General features: G+C 32.4%; 2 protein-coding genes across 2 annotated transcripts in view; one reads left to right on the forward strand and one right to left on the reverse strand.

Moving 5' to 3' along the window:
* LOC145248184 (rhomboid-related protein 2-like) overlaps positions 1-23,348 on the reverse strand; it is a 333,868-nt gene that overhangs the window by 274,362 nt on the left and 36,158 nt on the right. The window lies entirely within an intron of this gene.
* The window catches only part of LOC145248182 (tyrosine-protein phosphatase 10D-like), a 236,166-nt gene continuing 218,643 nt past the window's right edge, over positions 5,826-23,348 (forward strand). The window contains exon 1 of the mRNA XM_080110035.1: positions 5,826-6,039. Within this exon, the coding sequence (XP_079966161.1) occupies positions 5,953-6,039 (87 nt within the window). The 5' untranslated portion in view covers positions 5,826-5,952. The remainder of the gene's footprint in view (positions 6,040-23,348) is intronic.

Raw genomic sequence — 23,348 nt, forward strand, 5'->3', positions numbered from 1 at the left:
CTGACTTTCTTACTCCTCCCACGCCTCTTATCATCCCTCACAAACTTTCTACCTTCCTTGAATCTCTTATGCCACTCAAAAACTGATGCTAGATTCATGCAAAATGGTCCAAAAACAGTCTAAATCATTGCATACGTTTCTGTGGCATTTTTTCCAAATTTAAAACAGAATTTTATTGCATATTGTTCTTCTAAAATGTCCTCACGTCCAGAATTGAAATTCACCAGCTGTGACGATCAGGCTTTAGTAGGGTGTATTCCAATCCCTGCTGTAGCTGTTTATTTAAACCTGAAATCATAAAAATGGGTCAGTTATCTCATAAGATGTATAGCAATAACATACTGAATTTTCAAGAGTCTAAGATAATTTTAAATGCCTGTACAAAAAAGTCTGGAAATTTATTTAAGGCACTGCGTATATTTATGAAAATCGAAATATTTCAAATAAATTTGAAGAAATCTTAAATAGAAGTAAATGTGGTATTTTGGTGCCTGAAAACATTCTAGTTAAGAGGAAGGTAGGCATTTGTAAGTATTTGTGATCAAGACTAACCAACACAACCCATTCTCCCCACTTTTGAATGGCCTTGTTCCTAATTTGTTGTAAATGGTAATTTTTGATATTTACGCAAATAAAAATTTCCAAGTGTAGTATCTGTTCTCAGCATTTCTGAAACACTAAAACGTTTTACTATCGACTAAAATATAGTGCATGGATAAGAAAATATAACAACAGAAATTACAAATGTATATTGGAGAATATTAATTTATTAGAAACTGTTTAAAAAATAAATATGCAAATTAAAAAAAAACAAAAAAACTAAAATTGTTTACAGGCGTTTACAGATTACTATATATACAGTATTATTAAATTTTATCTTGCATCATAGAATGAAATAGGCATTAAACATTTTTGATGTCAATATAGTGAAGATACATGGAAAAAATCTTTCACATTTATTCATTTAATTTCCCTTATTTTCTATACTTAAAAATAGACGAAAATTCCATGAGCAAAGTTTCTTTTCTAGAACCACCCGTCTGTAAAACACAATATCGTGGGGCTGCTTCCCAGCTGATAATAACATGATCGTTTTCAAGTCTAATGTAAGCAAGGTCCTGAATATGACCTTAAACTATATCCAGTGGTGAGGCCCCAGCTTGCGCGCTTTGGGGAGTGTGGAGCCACCCTTTAATTGCCATTGCTCCCAGGTCCACTCTGACCCGGAGTGGTAGTACCTGTTAGGGTCCCAACTATGGGTTAAATAGAAACCGATTTGAAAACAACAAATATATTCTATTAAAAATGTTTTCTTCCAAATCTTTGGATTCGGCATTAAATAACCCGAAAAGGGTTGATATGCCGTAAAACAAAAACAACCGACCAACAACAACCTAATGTAAGCAAGTTCCTGCTGAGCCATCCTCTTAAATAAATAAACATTTCCAACCTAACTGATCATCATAGTGTTGTCTCATGTAACCTTTGAGCCTCGATAAGTGGTGACCCCCACCCCCTAATAATAATAATAAAAAAGAATGAATAAATGCAAGCTTTTTCATATTGTTGCTTTAATATGTATGTCAATAGTGCTCAATAAACGAGTAGAGCTTATTAGTGAAAATTTCTTAAATAAATTTTTTGATTCAATTCTGCAAAAAATTTCTGCAGAAAACTGCTTTTTAAAGCGTGCTCTGAGCTGTTAGAAACTTCGTTAGTAATTCTTCCTGACTGAGGCATGTTAAGAAGTCAAATCCAGGTAGATTTGTGATGCAACAAAGTAGAAAAGTTCAGTAAAGTTAAAATGGGACTTTCACTCAAAGGTCCGTAAACAAGGAAATTAATTCAAAGATTATATTTAAAGAATAAACCACAAAAACTCTTGAATTTCCCTTGAATGCCATTCTGCAGATAAGATGAGCTGGAAAAGCTTCCTTTAAAAATTAGGTTCTCATCGAGACAAGACCTATAGGTTTCGTTGGAACTAAATTTTTTTTTTGGTCAAAACGAATTTTGTGCCTAATTTCACATTTGCACAAAATGAAACTTCTGGGAGAAGCTCAAACTCCTGTGAGTCTTTGCTATAGAATAGTCGGCTGGTGTTTTTGTCTAGGCGAATTTCAACAAATAAAAATGTTCTAAGTTTCAGAATTTTGACATGAGGATTGGTTATTCGTATTATTTGGAATCTTTGTTATTATGTTCTTTTTCTCTCTTAATGTTCAAAGGATATTGTAATCCCAGGACGTGTGGCACAGTGGTTGGAGTACTTGGGAAAATCAATTTTAAAAGTAATCTTCTCCTGAAGGTTCAATTCTCAGTGTGGGCAATTGAAAAATACAATTGCGAATTACTTAGGACCTCTATTCAGTCATGGCTGACGCAACAAGAGCATGCTACCCCCGTGAAGTAAATAAAGGGTTTTGTACAAAATTTTGTCCAAATTCCCAAGTTCGACAAAAACCTTCCTGAGTCCGACAAGATACACCTGAAGAAGGTCGGAGGTTACATCAACTGAAACATTGTGAAAATGACACTCAAGATAAGAACAGTACTCCGAAGAATCCAAATAATATGAAAAAAAAACAAAATTCTGTTTTCTAGTTAAAGGATAAGGTACAGTTATCATTCTTTCTCAACTTGTTTATAAAGATGGTGACTATATTTTCCTGACCTAGTTTTTATTTCAGCCTTTCACGTGTGTTGCCTTAAAGAGAAGTGCTTCCCAACACCCTGGAAAACCTCATCAGTATTGCCCTGTATTCAAGAACTCAGGTGATAAATCATAAATCTCAGTACAGACCAATAAGTCTCCTGTGTGTCATGAGTAAGCTGCTGGAATCCATATTAAATAAAGTAGTCAGCCACCTCAGCAGAAATAACCTTCTTAGTGACATGCAATATGGTTTCCGTTCTCCTAGATCTACAGCAGGTGTGCTAACGGTTATATCTCATAGGATTAGTGAATCTCTCGACAAAGGCTTCTTCGATGAGATATAGCACAAAGGCCTACTTCACAAGATTTCCAGCTACGGTATAACTGGAAATGTTTTCTCAATTATTAAATCATTTCTCTCTGATAGACTCACAAGAGTAGTGGTTGATGGGCAGAAATCAGAGGCCCACAGTATTAATGCTGGAGTCCCTCAGAAGTCCATCCTGGGCCCAACTCTCTTCCTGATCTACATCAATGATCTCCCAAAACACATACTTAAATCATTGGTTGACATTTATGCTGATGACACGACCATCTATGGCAACACATCAAAGGCCGTAAATGACAAAGTTCTCTCTGATTCTCTCTCCTCTGATCTTGAGCGCGTGGTACAATGGGGGAAGAGGTAGCTGATTACTTTTAATGCATCTAAAACCAAACTCCTATCTTTACATCATCAACGCTCTGATCCCCATTTGGCATCAATTGAAATGGATGGCTCTTGCCTTGGGGAGGCTCCATGATTTTACAAGCTTCTGGGATTGACCTTTACTCCTGATCTGAAATGGAACATGTACATCAAGTCTGTTGCCAAGGTCGCTGGAAAAATGGTAGGATCCTTCTACCACTCCAGAAAATATCATACTGCTGATGCAATTCTCTGTCTATATAAAAGCCAAGTACGTCCTAGGATGGAGTACTGCTGTCACAGGTAGGAGCTGCTAAAAACAGCCTATCTTACCTTGACAGAGTACGAAATAGACTTTGTGGCTTAGTGGGGGGGATGCCCTTTTCTATTCCCTGCAGCCTCTCTCCCACAGAAGAGACGTTGCAAGCCTGTCTTTGTTTTATCGTTATTTCCATGGCAAGTGCTCGTCTGAGCTCCAATTTCTGGTCCTCCCTTGCCAATCTTTCACAAAAAACACCCGTCTAGCTGAAATCATTGTCAATAATTTTCCCCACTCTTTATCTGTGCCTAAATCAAAACATAGATTCCATGAACAAAGCTTCTTTCTTAGAAGTGCACACCTGTGGAATTTTCTTCCGTTTGCCTGTTTCCCACCTGACTACAACTTGGATGTCTTCAAGTTCAACATAAACAAATTTCTGATGAACCACCCCCTTATGTAAGACATTTTATCAAATCTCCATTACTTTACTGTACATGCAATAACCCTTATCCCCGAGTGGCTTCCAGGCCTTGATAAGTAGTGACTACCATGAAAAAAAAAAGCTGGTATGTTTGAAAAGGAGTCAAATATGAGTTTGTGTTCTCTGCCTGAGCATAGTGCACATGATCCCTGGTCCAGTCAGACCCCAGCCTTTTGGGTAAGTTTCTAGTCTTTTAGTTAGCTGAGTGATTGACCTCCGGTCCTGACAACAGAAAACTTCCAAGATGCCCACTCCCAGTTTAAATGTTTTATACCACCTCCCGACATTTCCCAAATTACATCCATCTTGAAAAGAAATCACCCACTCTTCAAACGCCACTATTTTTTCCCCTCTCACATTTAGATCTCACTCCCACTTAGAGATTGGCCTGCTTGTTTCGAGTTCAAAACAAACCGGAAAACAGTAGACGATCTATGATTTAGAAAAGGTTGGAAGTGTCCTACTAACAAACTTTTTTTTTCTCACTCCACGATTTTTGCCAATGGAATGATTTTATATATATGACATATTTCAACATTTGTGAAATTTTAATTAGGACACCCTTTGAAGTAAATGTGGTATTCTGGTGATTGACGATTTTAGTTAAGAGTAGGATACACATTCTCTAATGATAATGATAAAGGATGACCAATAATACTTATTTCCCACACTTTTGAATGGCCTTGTGCCTAATTTGTTGTTAATGTATTTTTAAAAAATATTTTGTGTAAATAAATACTTCAAAGTGTAGTATCTGTGTGTTGATACCAGGAGCCACGCTATATATATATATATATATATATATATATATATATATATATATATATATATATATATATGCATATATATATATATATGCATATATATATATATGTGTGTGTGTTTGTGTGTGTGTATATATATATATATATATATATATATAGGGACTCATCACTTATCAAGGCCCGAAGGCCACTCGAGGATAAGGGTTAATGAATATAAGGTGGTAGTGTAGTAATCATTAATTGTGTAGATTGGGTAGAATTTGGATTATTTAAGTTGACAGCTCAACAAGAACTTGTTTACATTGACTTGAAGGCTAAAATACTGTAATCGATCGAGAATAAGGCTATTGGAACAATGTTCCACAGGCGGGCAGTTCTAGAAAAGAACCTTTGTTCATGGAATCTGCGTTTATATTTAGGCACAGATAGAGGGCAGAGAAATCATTGATTGTGGTTGTAGCTAGTCGGGTGTTTTTTTTTTGTGAAAGTTTGGCAAGAGGGAAGCATAGATTGGAGCTCAGACGAACACTTGCCATGAAAATAACGAAAATTTGTTCTGTTCTTGGTTGGTGAAGAAGAGATCCTTTTAGACTGAGGCAATTTAATTTTTTTTATCTCAATCCACAAACCCCTTTTAGGGGAGCATTCTGTGTGTAACTCTGCCATAGTGAAGACGCAAGTAAGTAGGGACTGAAATAAGAATTAACCCAAGAATTAATATTACAAAAAACAATAACCCAATAAATAAATATATACATGCTTTCGATTACATTTTTTTTTTTTTGCGAAAAAAAGTTTGTTTATTTTTTTATTTTTTTTTTACTAAAGTAAAACATGTCTGGCTTCTTCATTTATTTTTTCACTCTCCTTTAGTTACTTGTTTGTCTTTATTATTATTATTATTGTTGTTGTTGTTGTTGTTATTATTATTATTGTTGTTATTATTATTAAACTTTTGTGCGTTTTCCGAATTTGTCATTCATTCACCTGGTTTCCTCCCCTAAGTATTTCAGTTTCCGCCTCGTCGTGAAACTTACCTCTGTGACACTGACCGCCGCCGCGGACGAGGGCACGACGATAAAAAAAAAAAAAACGATTATTATGGCCGCGGATTTTTATAAACATTTTTTTTTTGCTGTTGGATTTTTATATCTCTTTCCAGTGAATTGTGCGGGTAAAACTTTAACGGTACGTAACCATTTTTTAAATGATTTTCTTTACAATAAAAAATACATACCAACGCGCACCTGTTCAGTGTCTTTGCCGATTAAGTTTTGTTTGTTTACGACATCGTTGTTAGCGTTGGTGTTAATAAATACGACGATATCATGGACTGAATTCGTTAAGAATAATTTAAAGTCTTTATTTAAAAAATAGTTTAAATAAACTTACTTTTTTTTTTTTTAAGTAATAAATTTTTCAAGATCAAACTTATCTCACCTGGTCTTTTTTTTTTTTTTTTTTCTTGAGAACTTTTCTTTCTCGTAACCACAAACCAAGTTAAAAGTAATTACTCATCGTTCAAGTATTAATAATTTGACAAAAGAAGAAAAAAAAAGAAACTTTTTCTGATTAATGTTAATCTTTTTTGTACTTATTTACATAACCTGTATATATAAGTAACACTTTCAAACATATATATATAATTTTTTTTATTTTATTTTATTTTTTTTGAGGAGTAGGGGGGGGGTTGAACACTTGTATTTTGACATAAGTCCAATCAAGAAGCAATCAATACTTTTAAATGCTTTAAAAAAACATTTAAAATCTTGTATCGCTGCTTGTTTATTATTATTATTATTATTATTATTATTATTATTTATTTTAATTATTTTAGCAATTAAAACCGTTTCGTATCTGTTTCATATTTACTTGTTGCTTTTCAAATACAAACTGAAACTTTAAAATGACTTCCTGGTTGATTTTAGTAATAATTATAAAAATATCTAAAAATGTATCTTAACTTAAACTTTGAAATAAAATAGTTTAAAAATTTCCCCTTTTTTTAAAGGTGATCATTACCTTTACCGACATAAATAATTTGGTACTCATGCAGTCATGCACTTATTGATCCGTGCTGAAACAATAACGTTATTATTTAAAAAGTCATTCTTAACATGGGGAGGGTGTTTTGTACCTATTCTGTACTTTAACCTTACAATTGAATAAAAAACATAAAACTTTAAGATTCTAGTGCACTTACTGATCCGCGCTATTTTTAAAATCGTATTTCCAAGTTTAATTAAAGTTTTGATGTTTTTTTTATTCAATTGTAAGGTTAAAGTATAGAATATGTACAAAACACCATCCCCTCCCCATGTTAAGAATGGTTTTTTAAATAATAACGTTATTATTTCAGCGCGGATCAATAAGTGAAAGTGTACCAGCTTTAATTAAACTTGGAAATACCATTTAAAAAATTGCGCGGATCAGTAAGTGCATTAGCACCAATAATTTAAAAGGAACCAGCAATTGTGAAACAAGTCAAAAACAAATTTATTTTCACCTATTTGTGATCTATTTGCGTTAGAATAATTGTTTAGTTAGTGATGTAAAGAAAGATGACTACTCTGCTCAGAATCGGTATTCACGCGAAATTTAAAGGCTTATAATTCACATTAAAACAATATTTTAGGTATTCAGAATACAAACCGTGCTGAAATAATAACTCTATTATTTAGGAAAAAAACAAAAACAAAAAATCATTAACATGTGGAGTGGGGTTAACTATTCTGTACTTTCACCCAACAATTTAATAAACAAAATCTACCGTAAAAATTGAATTTAACTTGAAAATACGGTGCTTGTTAAGTCGACAGATCGAGTTTTATAGATATGTCGCTTTAAGCAAAGACAATATTACGTACTTGTCATGTCGAAAATAGTAATATATCTAAAAATTAGGTCAATATGGCCTGGTTGTCTCACTGAAGACTTACCTGCAAAGGGCGTTTATTCCGAAAGTCGTTCTTAACATGGGGAGGTTATGGGTGTTTATTCCGAAAGCCGTTCTTAACATGGGGAGATTAGGGTAATACCGCTAAAAAACAACTTTTTGCAGGTACGTCTTCAATGGAACAACCAGGTCAGATCACATTGATAAAAAATTACGGATATTCATCGAATAGTAGAAAATTATTTATAGTTAAAAGTAATTTTTACGAAAAATTGGGTAAAATTGCATTTATCTTAAATGTTATAAAGTAGGCAATGAAAAGTTCATACACAGGGGACATAACCCGGAATGTAAATTTTAGATTACATTTTAACGGCTATCAACATTTTAGCCTTATATGAATTGACTTTTCTTTTAGTACTAGTGTACTTATTGATCCGTGCTGAAATGATAACGTTATTATTTAGAACGCTATTCTTAACATGAAGAGAAGGTGGTTTGTATATATTCTGTACTTTAACCTTACAATTTAATTAAAAAAAAAAAACATTAAACATTAATTAAACTTGAAAATACTATTTAAAAAAATAATGCGGATCAATAAGTGTACTTAACTAGCACTTTTTTTAAACTAAAAACACAATAACAGTTGTTTTATTCGATGAATTTTCGTAATTTTTGGATATATTACTATTTTCGACATGACAATTAAATACGTAATATTGTTTTTGTTCAGAACGACATATTTTTTTTTAAATTGATCTATCGACTCTATCTTAACAAGCACCGAATATATATATATATATATATATATATATATATATATATATATATTTTTTTTTTTTTTTCAACGCAAATAACTCACAAATGAGTAGGCATGGGAAAATAAATTGTTTTTGATTAATCCTCCAACGGTATTTCTTAAAAAATAATTTATGTCTGTAATAGTAATGATTTATTCTAAAAAGTATTAAGAAAAAGCTTGCTGGCAAAATCAAATCCACTCTAAAAAAAAAACCCCAAAAAAACTTTTAATTTGTCGCTACGTATAAAATAAAATTTCAAGTGGAAATAATCCAGTTAACCTAAAAAATAACACCAATCTTGACATGATTTTATTTCTTCTCAGCTCAAAGGAGATTCTTTGCTGATATGGCACTATTTACTAGCAAAGGCGATTTTAATGTAGAGAATATCCAGCTCCCTCATCTGGGGCACTCTGGATTGGGACAAAAATTAAAATTATCTCAGTCCAGAAGGATTTCTTCTTCACCGAAGACAGAACAGACACTACACCACCCCTAAAAAATAAATAAAATAAAAATACATTTTAACAAATTCGATATAGAGGTGGGGGTCGTTCCTCTGCCTACCTTGCTTCACTCTTAGCTAGAATCATTACAGTCACCATAACACTACATTACTTAAAATATTCTCAATTATGAAAATGGTACTACACTTTGGTTTATACTAGCAGTTCCGCCCGACTTTGCTCGGGCCCTATGTACTGTTCATAACTTTATGTGCCTATGTATATATTAAAAAGTGAATATGTATGGTAATGCCTTTCTATATAATAGTCTTCCTTAACTATCATAGAGAAAAGTTGGTAGAGACCGCAGACGTCAAATTTTTTTAGCTTTGACCCCAATTTTGACCCCTTAACATTTGTTTTGGGCTCAAATTAAATTAAAATGTTTGACCCATGTCCAAGTAACCTACATCTAAAATTTCAAGTGTTTAGGCCCAAAATTGGCGGAGGAGTTTGGTAGAGTCTGCAAAGGTCAATTCTGTAAACTTTGACTTCTTGCCAGCCAAATCCCCCCCCCCCCCAAAAAAAACTGATTAAAAAGCTTGCTGCATGTCTAAATATCTTTTATGTAAAATTTCAAATGTTTAGACCCAAAATTGGCTTAATAGTTTGCTAGAGACCGCAAAGGTCAAATCTTTTGAACTTTGACCCCTTGGAAGTCAAATTTTCAGAAAAAAATTAAAAAGATTAAAAAGCTTGCCCTATGTCTGAATACCTTTTATGTAAAATTTCAAATGTTTTGACTAAAAATTGGCTGAGTTATTTGTTAGAGACTGCAGAGATAAAATTTTTCAAACTTTGACCCCATATCATTTACTGTTTTGGGCTCAAATCAAATTATAAAGTTAGATCCATGTCCAAGTAACCTATATATAAAATTTCAAGTGTTTAGATCCAAAATTGGCGAAGGAGTTTGGGAGAGTTCTCAAAAGTCAAATCGTTGAACTTTGACCCCTTAACAACCTAATTTCTGGCCGAAAACGGATTACAAAGGTTTTTAATTTTTTTTTTTTTTTTTTTTTTAATTTTCACACTTTTGCACCGATTTTTCCGGGCTAAAACCTAAATATAAACTTTAGCATGGATTCAGATACCTTATATATGAAGTTTCATGTCTGTAGACCAAAAACTCTAGGAGTTTGGTTGGCAAAATTTATTAAACAAAAATATATACGTATACATAATATATATGGAAACAGTTTTGTGTTTACTATAAATTTTTTACACAAATATTATTCATATATAGATCATGTAGAATATCTGCATGAATATAATTATACGTAATAGTTAACTAAAGATGATCAACCCATAAGAAAACCGAAGAAACTAATAGGAAGTTAATTTAAAATGAATTTTTAAAAGAATAAGCAAATCAGCTAGACCTTTTGCTAATGAATGCAATTCCACGACCCATATATAAGAAAGTTGTATTTTCTTTTTAAATAAAATAAAGGGTTTTTAATATGAATATCAATACACACACAAAAATAACGAATTTGTAGGCGTATAGATAGATATCTTATTTTGACAAGAAAAATGTTGACAAAATAAAGTTAGGCACATGGTCAATCGAAAAATAGGGAGAGGGTCTATTGTCATCCTTGTCACTGTACCTTTATTAACTAAGCTAATCCTAACTAGAGTTGTCAGTCACCATAATACCACATTCACACCAGGGGTCGTCCTACTCAAGATTCCCAAGCCAAATTGTTTTTTTAAAGGAGCTTCTGCATTTATCGATCCGCGATTCCCACGAAGTTACTCAGGTGTGCCTGGCGGATAACGGGAAGAACCGGAAACGGTCAACAAGTAGTCTCCTGGATTTTAAGACATTATTTTACTTAATGAATTTCAGTGGTTGTCGCCATTCTTAACATGGGGAGGGGGTGTAACAATTTGTGTTTTTTTTGTAATAAGGCTCGCCTGGCCGTTTTCGGTTATTCTCATCATCTGCCGGGCACACCCGAGTAACTTTGTGGAAATTGCAAGTTCATAAATGCAGAAGCACCTTTTTAAATATATACATATTATATATACATATCATATATACATATTATTCCATTTTCTCCCCAAACAAGGTGCAGTGCCACTTTGATGTAGGGGAATACTATCGGGGACATAAGTTGCAGGGATATTATGAAGGGAGATGAGCAGCAAGACGTATGTTCACATTACACTTGAACTTCTGCATATCAGTTCAATTGAGAAAGCAGAATCCTGGAAGGAAGTTCAAAAGTCTAGCAGTTCTGGAGAAGAAACTATTAGAGTAGAAGACTTTCTTACATCTAGGGATCTCTACTGTGTAGGGGTGGGATTTTGCTGCTTGTCGGGTTTGTCGGGGGTATTTACGTTGAGTGGGTACAAGTGCTTGTAGTTGGTCGGAGCATTCGTCATTAAAATACTTGTAGAACAGGCATCCAGGAGCGAGAGACTAGTAGCAGATGCACCAGACCAAATGTGACAACAACACTCAATACATGGATGAATAGTGGCCTTATAGAGGATAATTTCAGGTGTAAGTAGCTTTCTAGCACAGTAGAGAGAACCTACCTTCCTCGCAGCGGCCCTGGCAATACTCTCAATGTATCTGTTCCAACTCATGTTTCCTATGAACGTTAATTTGAGGAGTTTAACAGAGGTATTTTCAGGTAATATGCCTTTAGCCATTACTATTGGTGGTTAAAAAGATTTCTTGTAATTATTGAAGGAAACATGCTTATTCTTGGCAGCATTGAATGTGACCATCCATTTATGTCCCCATTCCACTACAGATTGGAGGTCTTCCTCTAGTGTTTCTGTCATTTCCTTGTAGCTATTATAAAGTGTGGTGTCATCAGCAAATATACCCATCTCAGAGACAATTTTATCAGGGAGGTAATTTTTTAATATTAGGAATAATAAAGGTCCAAGAATAGACCCCTGAGGTACTTATGCATTTATATCATATTGTTTGGGTGTACGACCATCGAGAACAACCTGGATTCTTCTCTTACTTAAGAAGGATTTAATTATGTTAAGTATTCATCCAGTGATACGGTATGATCTGAGTTTTCTGAGAAGACCATCGTGCCATACCCTGTCAAAAGCTTTAGATATATATCTAGGGCTATCGCTCTACCCTCCCCTGCTTTTTCCAGTGTATGATATATATGTTCAGAGATTAATTAGGATATCTACTGTAGAAAGAGCTTGCCTAAATTCATATTGTTGATCAGTCAGAAGTTTAGCAGCTGTAAGGTGGTGGACTAAAGCTTGTTTTATTAAGGACTCAAATATTTTAGTGAAAAGCAGGGAGGAAGCTAATGGGGCGATAATTTAATGGGTCAGTTCTTTCCCCAGAATTCTTGAAAACAAGTACCACAGAAGCAGTATGATTTTACTAACCTATCGTTTTTACCATTTTGGGAATTTTTCCCTTAAAAGTAGCCTTGTACCTTTTTCAGTTTCTATTTCCAGCAGACACCTATAATCATAGGACTAAGACCAAGCTGTTCTGTTCTTTGTCAAAAGAGGAGAGATCTTTTTAGACTGAGGAAGTTTTTATATGAAACAATCTCGTGTCTAAATTTGACCTCGTGGGGAGGCAAGTGAGTAGGGACACTTGTAACGCTAGGTAATTTTTATTATAGAATCACTCCCGTTTATAATCTTTTTTTTTTTTTTTTTTTTTTACGGTTTTATGGAGGGGGGTTTCGAGTGACCTGGCAACGACTTTGAACCTAACAATAACAACAACAACAACAACAACCCAAAACCCACACAATTAAAGATGGGAGTAATTATATCAAATTACTTAATGATTTTCCACATGGGATGGGTGTTTAACACCCATCCCATGTGGAAAATAAATTAACACTGTTAATTTATTTTCCTTTAACATTATTACATAGTGTCAATTGATTTCTTAAAATGTTAACAAAATTAACATTTTATTTAAAAATTTGGTACTGGTACAGTTTAATCTAGACATTAAAAAATAAAAATATATAAAAAAGGTTATATTGTACGTATACGTTATGGAACGAAGTCCTCCAAAAAAAAATAATCCCTTAATTTCATCAAGTAGTTTCTTTTTTACAGTGAAAAGAAATTTGTTATGATACCGAGCAAAAGGTTCGATTTTTAGGAAGAAAAGCTAGTAATAAAGATGGGGAGGGAGTGTCGGCGCTTTAAATTGAGTTATCTCCCTTTGGCGTGTTCAAAAAAATTCCAAGATGGCTGACTTCAACGTGCTCTCATAAAAACGTGTTTTTCTGCTGTAAAAAAAAAAAAGAAAAACTACTCTATCAAATCAAGTAAAAAAATTTTTCGGAGATCTTCAGTCCAAAACGGATACGTACAATATAACTTTTTTTTTTATATTTTAATTTTTTTAATGTCTTGATTAAACTGTACAAGTACCAAAAATTTTTACTTTCACTTAATTATTCTTTCAAAAGTATTTGAGTATTAGTGTCCCACAGATTCTACTTTTTTTAGGCGATTACGTGTAAAACACTTAAAAACTTGTAAAAAAAAATTTTTTTAAATTAATTTGAGTATTTAGAATAGGGGATCAATTTCACATATAAATTTCATGTAAAATGCTTTCCAACCACCACATAGTGTAGCACGGTTATCTTTACGACTTCCGGTTACTCCTTCGTTTTTAATTGATTTTTTTTTTTTGTTTTTTACATTATCTTTTGTTTATTAAATTGTTAGGTGAAAATTATGGATGGGTAAAGGAAGACTTCTCATGTTAAGAAAGATTTTTTTCTAAATAATAACGTTATTTAGAAAAGCAAAAACCTTCTTAACGTAAGGAGGGGCAACCGGAAGTGAAGTAGAAACAGTAATCGTAAAGATGACCATATAAACTAATGAGGTGCTGTTTATCAATGTTGAAGACTAACCCTCTGACTAACTAGATGGCAATAGAAAAAAAAAAGCCAATAATAATACCATTGATTCTGTAAGCAAACACCGGTACATTTATAGTTGAAATTCACGGGTGTTAATTACAGAATCAATAGTATTATCTTGTGTGGATTGGCCTTTGTTTTAGTTGTTGACCATTCCCACCTGAACTTCGGGTAAGTGGTCATATTTCTTTTTCTACTACCCGAATTTATGGCTAGTAGTAATGTTGAAGGAGTGTGTATATATATATACATATATATATATATATATATATATATATATGAGAAAAATAATGAAATCAAAGGAGATGCAGTGTTTACCTGATATAAGCAATTGTAAACTTCAATCTAATACCAGTATTTATATATAGATATTTTTATCCCGACCAAATAAAAAAATAAGCTCAGTACACACACCTCAGAGGGTAGAGCTTATTATAAGAGAAAAGAAATTAAAACTGTAAGTTGAAATTAACCATCAAATTTATTGTTTGATTGAATACGCCAAAAACAAATTTATAAAGTTCTTATTTCAAGGAGTTTCAAAGAATGCTATTCTTGCTATTCTTCTCATCAGAGGACAGAAAGAAATCAGCAAATTATATTTGTAAATCAGCAAATTATATTACTTAAAAATCAAAAGATGCAGTTAATGCCGGCTCATAAATTAAAATTTTTTTTATATAGTACTAGCCTTCTCAGGTGTTTGGAGGTGTGCTTTGAGCAAAAAAGAAAAAAAAAATAGTTGGCGGCAGGCAGGCTCGAACCCGCACCACAAAAAGAGGAAAAGAATGTGAAAAAAAAGCAAAACATGTGACGTCTTTGCCGTTGCGTCCCCGTCCATCGCCAGACTGGAAGTGGTGAAGGTTTTAATCAAGGCTAGTTCAATCGAAAAGAGGTGATGACTTTCGACCCATCCTTGTAGAAAAATGCCCAATTGAGGGTGAAGGTATTGTTTTTAGCCAATTTTTCAATAAGGGTCGAGCTTCAAAACAATACCGATCTCGTGAAAATCCGTCGCCTCTATCGAAAGCTTTAGGCAGACATACAAACATACATACATACATACATACATTTAAACAGACAGGTGAGATTTATTATAATAGGTGTCTTTCACGTGTTTCATTGAATAGCAAAAGACCAGAAAAAAACTCTTCAGAAACAAATGTATGGTCCTCAAAAAAAGTGTTAAACAATTTATTGTATGGAATGGAAAAGGATTTGGAGTAAAAAAACAAGATGAAAAAAAAAAAAAAAATGGGGATATGTAAAGTCTGCAAAAAGATAAATAAAAGAAAATTACTTATTGTAGTGTTTATAGGCAACTCCCAAAATAATGCCATTCAAAACACTTGCGAAAGTTTTACATGCTCATATTGGATTTATATATATGTATAACTCTGTGGACCTTACTTGCATCTTGTCTTCCACGATAGGACGATTCCATCTTTTTAAAAAATGGGATGACATGTGAAAATATATATATATATATATATATATATATTAGTGGCCTGGAAAGGCTACAAGAAAAATAATCAAGCAAAAAACTCCAAAGCAAAATTCATCCCAGAGCAGCAGAATTAAAGCTAGCTTGCTAGGACACTATATATAAATGTATGCTAATTTGAGCATATCTTATTGGCTTAAAAATATAGGTTTTTTTTAACCAATTGTCATAAAATTTTAACCATAGAATAGTATTATAATCTTAAAAGCCTGCAAATTTTCATGTAGTTTGCTAAAAATATAAGCATTTCAATATTCAGTTTGGTGACGAGTATACCACTTTTTGGGGCGATTTTTTTAAGTTCGAAATCTCGGCAACTATTGATCAGAATTTAATAAATGAAGGCTCGTTGGAAAGCCAATTACCTGAATTGTCTAGTGGGTTATGTGACATTTGCCCTTAAGGTCGCACATTACTGTTCCAATAAGTGGGGAATCACTTTTCTATATTAATTTAACTTAAACTGAGCACCCACTTTATGGCCATATTGGTTATTAAGTGGATGTTCATTTTACATTAAATTAATAGAGAAAAGTGATCCCCCATTTTATAATTTCTCCATATCTTGGAAACTACTCGTTTCCTGGGATTTTTACTGTCATTTTCGTTTTCAGCACCCTCGAAATCCTGTAATAGTAGTAATTTTAAAGGGTTTTTCGTGGGTGGAAAGATACTGCACCTTTACCAATACTTCAATCATAGTCATTTATTTTTTGCTAGTTTTGCATATGAATTACAAAATATCTGATATTTTCTCAAAACCTCTGGCCTTGATGGAGGGGGGGGGCAAAAACTTGCTGCTATGGTTTCAAATGATCTGAAATAATAGTAAAAGGAGACTTGATTCCAAATATTTCCCATACGTTATATCTCCCTCTCTTTGGTTTTCATACATGAAGTAAATTTCACAGTGTATAAAGATTATTTGATATTGGAGATATTCATAATCGTAACCCTATTTCAAAAAGCGGGGAGATATAACATATGAGAAATATTTGGAATCAAGTCTCCCCTTGGTGTTATTTCAGATCATTTGAAACCATAGCAGCAAGTTTTCGTCTCCCTTCCATCAAGGCCAGAGGTTTTGGGGAAATATATTTATGCGTATGAGCGTGGCTCAGAGGTTAAGGATTAAGGGTGGAGAGTTGTAGGTTTTGGTTTCTATTCTAGCTGATGGCACCTTCGTCATATATATTTATTTTTAGTTTTGATCTCACTACTATATATTAAGTTCAATATAATAATCAATAGAAAATTATCTCTATAATAATAAATACATAATCTACATGAATTTTCTCATATTTAAGCGTATCTTATGACCGGGCAATGCGAGGCAGCCTGCTAGTATATATATATATATATATATATATATATATATATATATATATATATATATAGTAATTTATAAAATATATATGGCGATTAAGCTTAATCGCCATATATATTCTATAAATTACTAACTAGCTCTACCTACGTATTGAGCACTTTTGAAGTAAATACTTAAAGTTTACGCATAAATTTATACTTTTGTATATTAATTTTACGTGAGTAAATGAATTAGTTATATATATATAATATATGATTTTTACATATAGATGTTTGAGGTCCAGGTTTTGGACCTGTTCATTGTTCCAAGGGAAAAATTTCCTAGGCGACATGGCACAGAAACCCAGGAATTTGCACTTCCATTTAGGAAGTGCAAATTCCTGGGTTTCTGTGCTAACTTTTTATACAGTCCTTTTATTCGTGTGTCATCAACTGTTTAATCTGCCATTTCTTAGAAACTAGTCTGGGTGCCTGGCGTTGCCCAGGTGTTTGGAGGTGTGTGTTGAGCAAAAAAAATGTGGTTGTAGGCAGGCAGGCAGGCTCAAACCCGTACCGTGAAGAAGGAAAAGAACGTGAAAAGAAAGTGATGTCTTTGCTGTTGTGTCCATCGCCGAACCGGAAGTAGCGAAGGTTTAAATTTAAGGCTAGTCAAAAAATTGAAAATCTGCCGCCTCTGTCGAAAGTTTTAGGCAGACATACAAACATCCATACATTTAAACAGACAGGTGAGATTTATATTATAGATTAATAATGTCCTTAAAACATTATGCGGTTAGAAACTGTTGGCTGGACATCGATGATCAGTTCAAGTTAAATGTATATGCGAAACTGATCCCTCACTCTAAATGGCAAAAGGATCATCTATACTTACACCATATAAAGGCAATGAGCAAACACTTTGATAAACCTAGTTATCCTAGAAGTAGTTATATGCTTGGTAAAAGTTATTTCCAATGTATTCACAGAATTGGGGAACATTCTATGCATTGCTTCATTACTTCCGATGGAATTCTTACGGAACCCTTATTGCAATTTTAAATCATTGGATTTTCTGTTGAGATTGAAGAACAGAAGTTTGCATAAATAGCAGCACGCTTGTGGAATCGGAGGACATAAGTTCCGACTCCTTAAATTCTTATTCTGACGATTTTTAAATATGTGACTTTGACTCTTTATTTCAAGTTTTTTTTCCAATATTCAGGCTGTCTGTTGATTCTTTTGGAGATTAGAAAAACTTGACTGTGACTCCTTCCAAAATTTCTAACCCCTGACCCCGCAATCCTGATGAACAGATCTGATCATCATGACTAATTTGACTTCTGGTGTGAAATTAATTTTAGTGTATAGCTTGCTGGTGCTACCAGATCAGGCTGTCTGAAGATACTGGCTTTCTGACCTAAAGGTCCTGGATATGGCCTTAAACTATCACCGATGGTGAGGCCCCAGCTTGTGGGCTTTAGAAAATGTGGAGCCACTCCTTAATTGCCATTGCTCCCAGGTCCACTCTGACCTGAGGTGATAGTACCTGTTAGGGTCCCAACTATGGGTTAAATAGAAACTGACTGGAAAAAAAATATATTCTATTAAAAAAATTTTCTTCAAAATCGCTGGATTCAGCATTAAATAACCTGAAAAGGGTTGATATACCATAAAACAAAAGCAATTAACCAATTCTGGCCTAAAATGCACCAAACATTGATGTTATTGATTTTTTTTTTTCTTTTTCATTTCCCTTTGTAAAACTCAGTCATGTTCTGTAAAGTCAAAAACAAAAATTTTTCTCTACAAAACAACCAAACCATAAATAACTACTTGAAGATATAAAGAACTTGAAGCAAAAAACTTTTTTTTTCAGAATTATTGGATCCGGCATTAAATTAACCCCAAAAAGAGTTGATATGCCGTAAACATCCCAACTGGTATAGCTTAAAAGTTGAATTCTTAGGGCAAATCTGGTGGATAGGACTAAGTTGGATTTCTAGTCTTTCTTACATCAATCAACTTTTTTATTAGGCGATCGATATAATGAAATAGCAACATGAAATCCTATCTTTTTGGTCCCCCGACAAAAGGAGGGTGGACCTGTAAATTCATCCTTATCCGTTCGTCCATCCGCACTTTTCTCAATGACTACGCCTTGGAATTTTTTGAAATTTTGCACAAACATTAAACATGATATGAGTAAAAAGTAACAGAGCAGATTGCCTCCCTAGGAGTGCCTTTCGAGTGAAAATGGCTAAAATTGACACTTTTGTGCTTATTATAAAAAATTAATGCCTTGGATTTTTATAAAACTTTCCGGAAAATTGTAACTGATTTCTATATAATTTTGTTGTCTATATCTTGCGATAACTCTTAGCTGTGCCCTGGAGGCTCTTTTAGGGCTAATAGAAACACTCCATTTTTGGAACTATTTTACCATGTTTGTCCAAAATTTTCTGTCTCTGTCTATTTAGCAGTTTTGTATGGTGCTGAACTCAAATTTAAATATGGTAAGGCCTTGAAGACTTTTGGGGCTAAATGATGGACTTAGTCATTTCTTTTTTTTGCATGGTGCAGAACTCAAATTTACATATGTTAAGGCCTAAAACTGCATCGTTTGTTCATTTTCACCAGGAATTGACGTCCCCTTGAGGACTTTTGGGGCTAAATGGAGGGGGTGGGGGATGCTGAACTTAGTCATTTTTTTTATGCCTCGTTCACTGTGCACTTATGGGGCACCATGTATGCTTCACTTGTTTTTTTTTCTTCTTTACCCTAACCAAGACAAATATTGCCCCTTGGACATAAGGAGCTCCTATTTGGGACCATGTTTACAGGGGTACTATGTAGAAAGTTAAGAAGCGAGATATCTGTTCACATTGCATTTAAATTTAAACATGTTAGTACAGTCGGAAGCAGGTAACAGGGAAGGAATTCCAGAGTCTAGCAGTTTGAGGGAAAAAACTATTAGAGTAGAAGGCTTTCCGGCGTCTAGGGATCTCTACAGTGAAGAGATGGGATTTTGCTACATGTTGAGGTGGATATTTACTGCAAGGAGGAACAAATACTACGAGTTTGTCGAAGAACATTTAATTAAAGTACTTGTGAAGCAGGTACAGGGATGCAGCATTGTGGCAGCGATGGAATTGGAGCTCTGATTCAAATTTAAAAAGAAGTTAGCCAGCGCCATGGTGCCCCCCCCCGGGATGGTGGATAACTCAAAACTTGGTGTGCACCATCCCTAGGTGGGAGAGTTTATGTAGAACCGCATCAGATATTATCGTAACCTTTGATCTTGAGCTTGAAAAATGGTGTGCACCATCTCTAGGTTGGAGACCATGTCAGGTTTGATTATGATCGTTCCAGTGCTGTGGGCTGTAAGAAATATATATATATATATATATATATATATATATATATAGGCTATGACCTTGACCTTTAGCCATAACCTTGAAAAATGGTGTGCCCCATCATTAGGTGGAGGCCCATCATCATGCCAGGTTTGGTCATGATCGGTCCAGTTGTGTGGGCTGTAGGAGAGTTGCACAGACACATGAATGCTACTACTTTATATATAGATAGATATTCATTGTAACTGATTAATTAAAAAAAACAGTCCCTCTCCCTCGCTAGTTTTAACAAGTCTCCACTTATTTGTGAGAAGTGGGAAAACCGATTACAAGTCTGGCTGTGTTTCACCACACGAATCAGCAAATGCATTTGGTAAAAATGCTGTATTACAGCTATGAACAGTTGATGGTGAAAGAAGGAGTTGAAACCATAACTGCAGTCAAATGCTTAATTCTCTCACATGTAGGAGTTCATGAAGAAGAATAAAGAAATATACTTGATGAACCAACTGCAAGAGAGATACAAAGAATCACACTTAAAGGGATGGTTAGAATCTTTAAAAAAGATCTTTCTGTCGGGAAGCGGGTGATCCTGTAGAATGCTCAATTCTTCGCAAAAAAATTAAATAAAAAAAATAGGAAACAAACGTATATGGTCATTCACTTTTAACATTCATACCTTTTTTTTATTTTAAACTTTCTACAAAAAAAACAATTATTCAATTTCTACAAAAAAGCAATTATTCAATTTCTACAAAAAAAAAATATTCAGTTTCTACAAAAAAAATTATTTAATTTCTACAAAAAAATATTAAATTTCTACAAAAAAATAATAAATTTCTACAAAAAAAATTATTCAATTTCTACAAAAAAAATATTCAATTTCTATACAAAAAATTATTCAATTTCTACAAAAAAAATTATTCCATTTCTACAAAAAAAATTATTCCATTTCTACAAAAAAATTATTCAATTTCTACAAAAAAAATTATTCCATTTCTACAAAAAAATTATTCAATTTCTACAAAAAAAATTATTCAATTTCTACAAAAAAAATTGTTCAATTTCTACAAAAAAGAATTATTCAATTTCTACAAAAAAGCAATTATTCAATTTCTACAAAAAAGCAATTATTCAATTTCTACAAAAAAGCAATTATTCAATTTCTACAAAAAAGCAATTATTCAATTTCTACAAAAAAGCAATTATTCAATTTCTACAAAAAAGCAATTATTCAATTTCTACAAAAAAGCAATTATTCAATTTCTACAAAAAAGCAATTATTCAATTTCTACAAAAAAAAGCAATTATTCAATTTCTACAAAAAAAAAGCAATTATTCAATTTCTACAAAAAAAAAGCAATTATTCAATTTTTACAAAAAAAAAGCAATTATTCAATTTTTACAAAAAAAAAAGCAATTATTCAATTTCTACAAAAAAAAGCAATTATTCAATTTCTACAAAAAAAAAGCAATTATTCAATTTCTACAAAAAAAAAGCAATTATTCAATTTCTACAAAAAAAGCAATTATTCAATTTCTACAAAAAAAGCAATTATTCAATTTCTACAAAAAAAGCAATTATTCAATTTCTGCAAAAAAAGCAATTATTCAATTTCTGCAAAAAAAGCAATTATTCAATTTCTGCAAAAAAAGCAATTATTCAATTTCTGCAAAAAAAGCAATTATTCAATTTCTGCAAAAAAAGCAATTATTCAATTTCTGCAAAAAAGCAATTATTCAATTTCTGCAAAAAAGCAATTATTCAATTTCTGCAAAAAAGCAATTATTCAATTTCTGCAAAAAAAGCAATTATTCAATTTCTGCAAAAAAAGCAATTATTCAATTTCTGCAAAAAAAGCAATTATTCAATTTCTGCAAAAAAAGCAATTATTCAATTTCTGCAAAAAAAGCAATTATTCAATTTCTGCAAAAAAAGCAATTATTCAATTTCTGCAAAAAAAAGCAATTATTCAATTTCTGCAAAAAAAGCAATTATTCAATTTCTGCAAAAAAAGCAATTATTCAATTTCTGCAAAAAAAGCAATTATTCAATTTCTGCAAAAAAAGCAATTATTCAATTTCTGCAAAAAAAGCAATTATTCAATTTCTACAACAGATCAGTCACTCAATTTCTATAAAAAAGAGCAATTACTCAATTTCTAGGAAAAAGAGCAATTACTCAATTTCTAGGAAAAGGAGCAATTACTCAATTTCTACAAAAAAAAAGCAATTATTCAATTTCTACAAAAAAAAAGCAATTATTCAATTTCTACAAAAAAAAAGCAATTATTCAATTTCTACAAAAAAAAAGCAATTATTCAATTTCTACAAAAAAAAGCAATTATTCAATTTCTACAAAAAAAGCAATTATTCAATTTCTGCAAAAAAAGCAATTATTCAATTTCTGCAAAAAAGCAATTATTCAATTTCTGCAAAAAAGCAATTATTCAATTTCTGCAAAAAAAGCAATTATTCAATTTCTGCAAAAAAAGCAATTATTCAATTTCTGCAAAAAAAGCAATTATTCAATTTCTGCAAAAAAAGCAATTATTCAATTTCTGCAAAAAAAAGCAATTATTCAATTTCTGCAAAAAAAAGCAATTATTCAATTTCTGCAAAAAAAGCAATTATTCAATTTCTGCAAAAAAAGCAATTATTCAATTTCTGCAAAAAAAGCAATTATTCAATTTCTGCAAAAAAAGCAATTATTCAATTTCTGCAAAAAAAGCAATTATTCAATTTCTGCAAAAAAAGCAATTATTCAATTTCTACAACAGATCAGTCACTCAATTTCTATAAAAAAGAGCAATTACTCAATTTCTAGGAAAAAGAGCAATTACTCAATTTCTAGGAAAAAGAGCAATTACTCAATTTCTAGGAAAAGGAGCAATTACTCAATTTCTACAAAAAAAAAAGCAATTATTCAATTTCTACAAAAAAAAAGCAATTATTCAATTTCTACAAAAAAAAAAGCAATTATTCAATTTCTACAAAAAAAAAAGCAATTATTCAATTTCTACAAAAAAAAAGCAATTATTCAATTTCTACAAAAAAAAGCAATTATTCAATTTCTACAAAAAAAGCAATTATTCAATTTCTGCAAAAAAAGCAATTATTCAATTTCTGCAAAAAAAGCAATTATTCAATTTCTGCAAAAAAAGCAATTATTCAATTTCTGCAAAAAGAGCAATTATTCAATTTCTGCAAAAAAAGCAATTAT

The sequence above is a fragment of the Euprymna scolopes genome, chromosome 26, assembly GCF_053919585.1.
Source record: "Euprymna scolopes isolate OS-2025 chromosome 26, ASM5391958v1, whole genome shotgun sequence".
NCBI classification, from domain to species: domain Eukaryota; kingdom Metazoa; phylum Mollusca; class Cephalopoda; order Sepiida; family Sepiolidae; genus Euprymna; species Euprymna scolopes.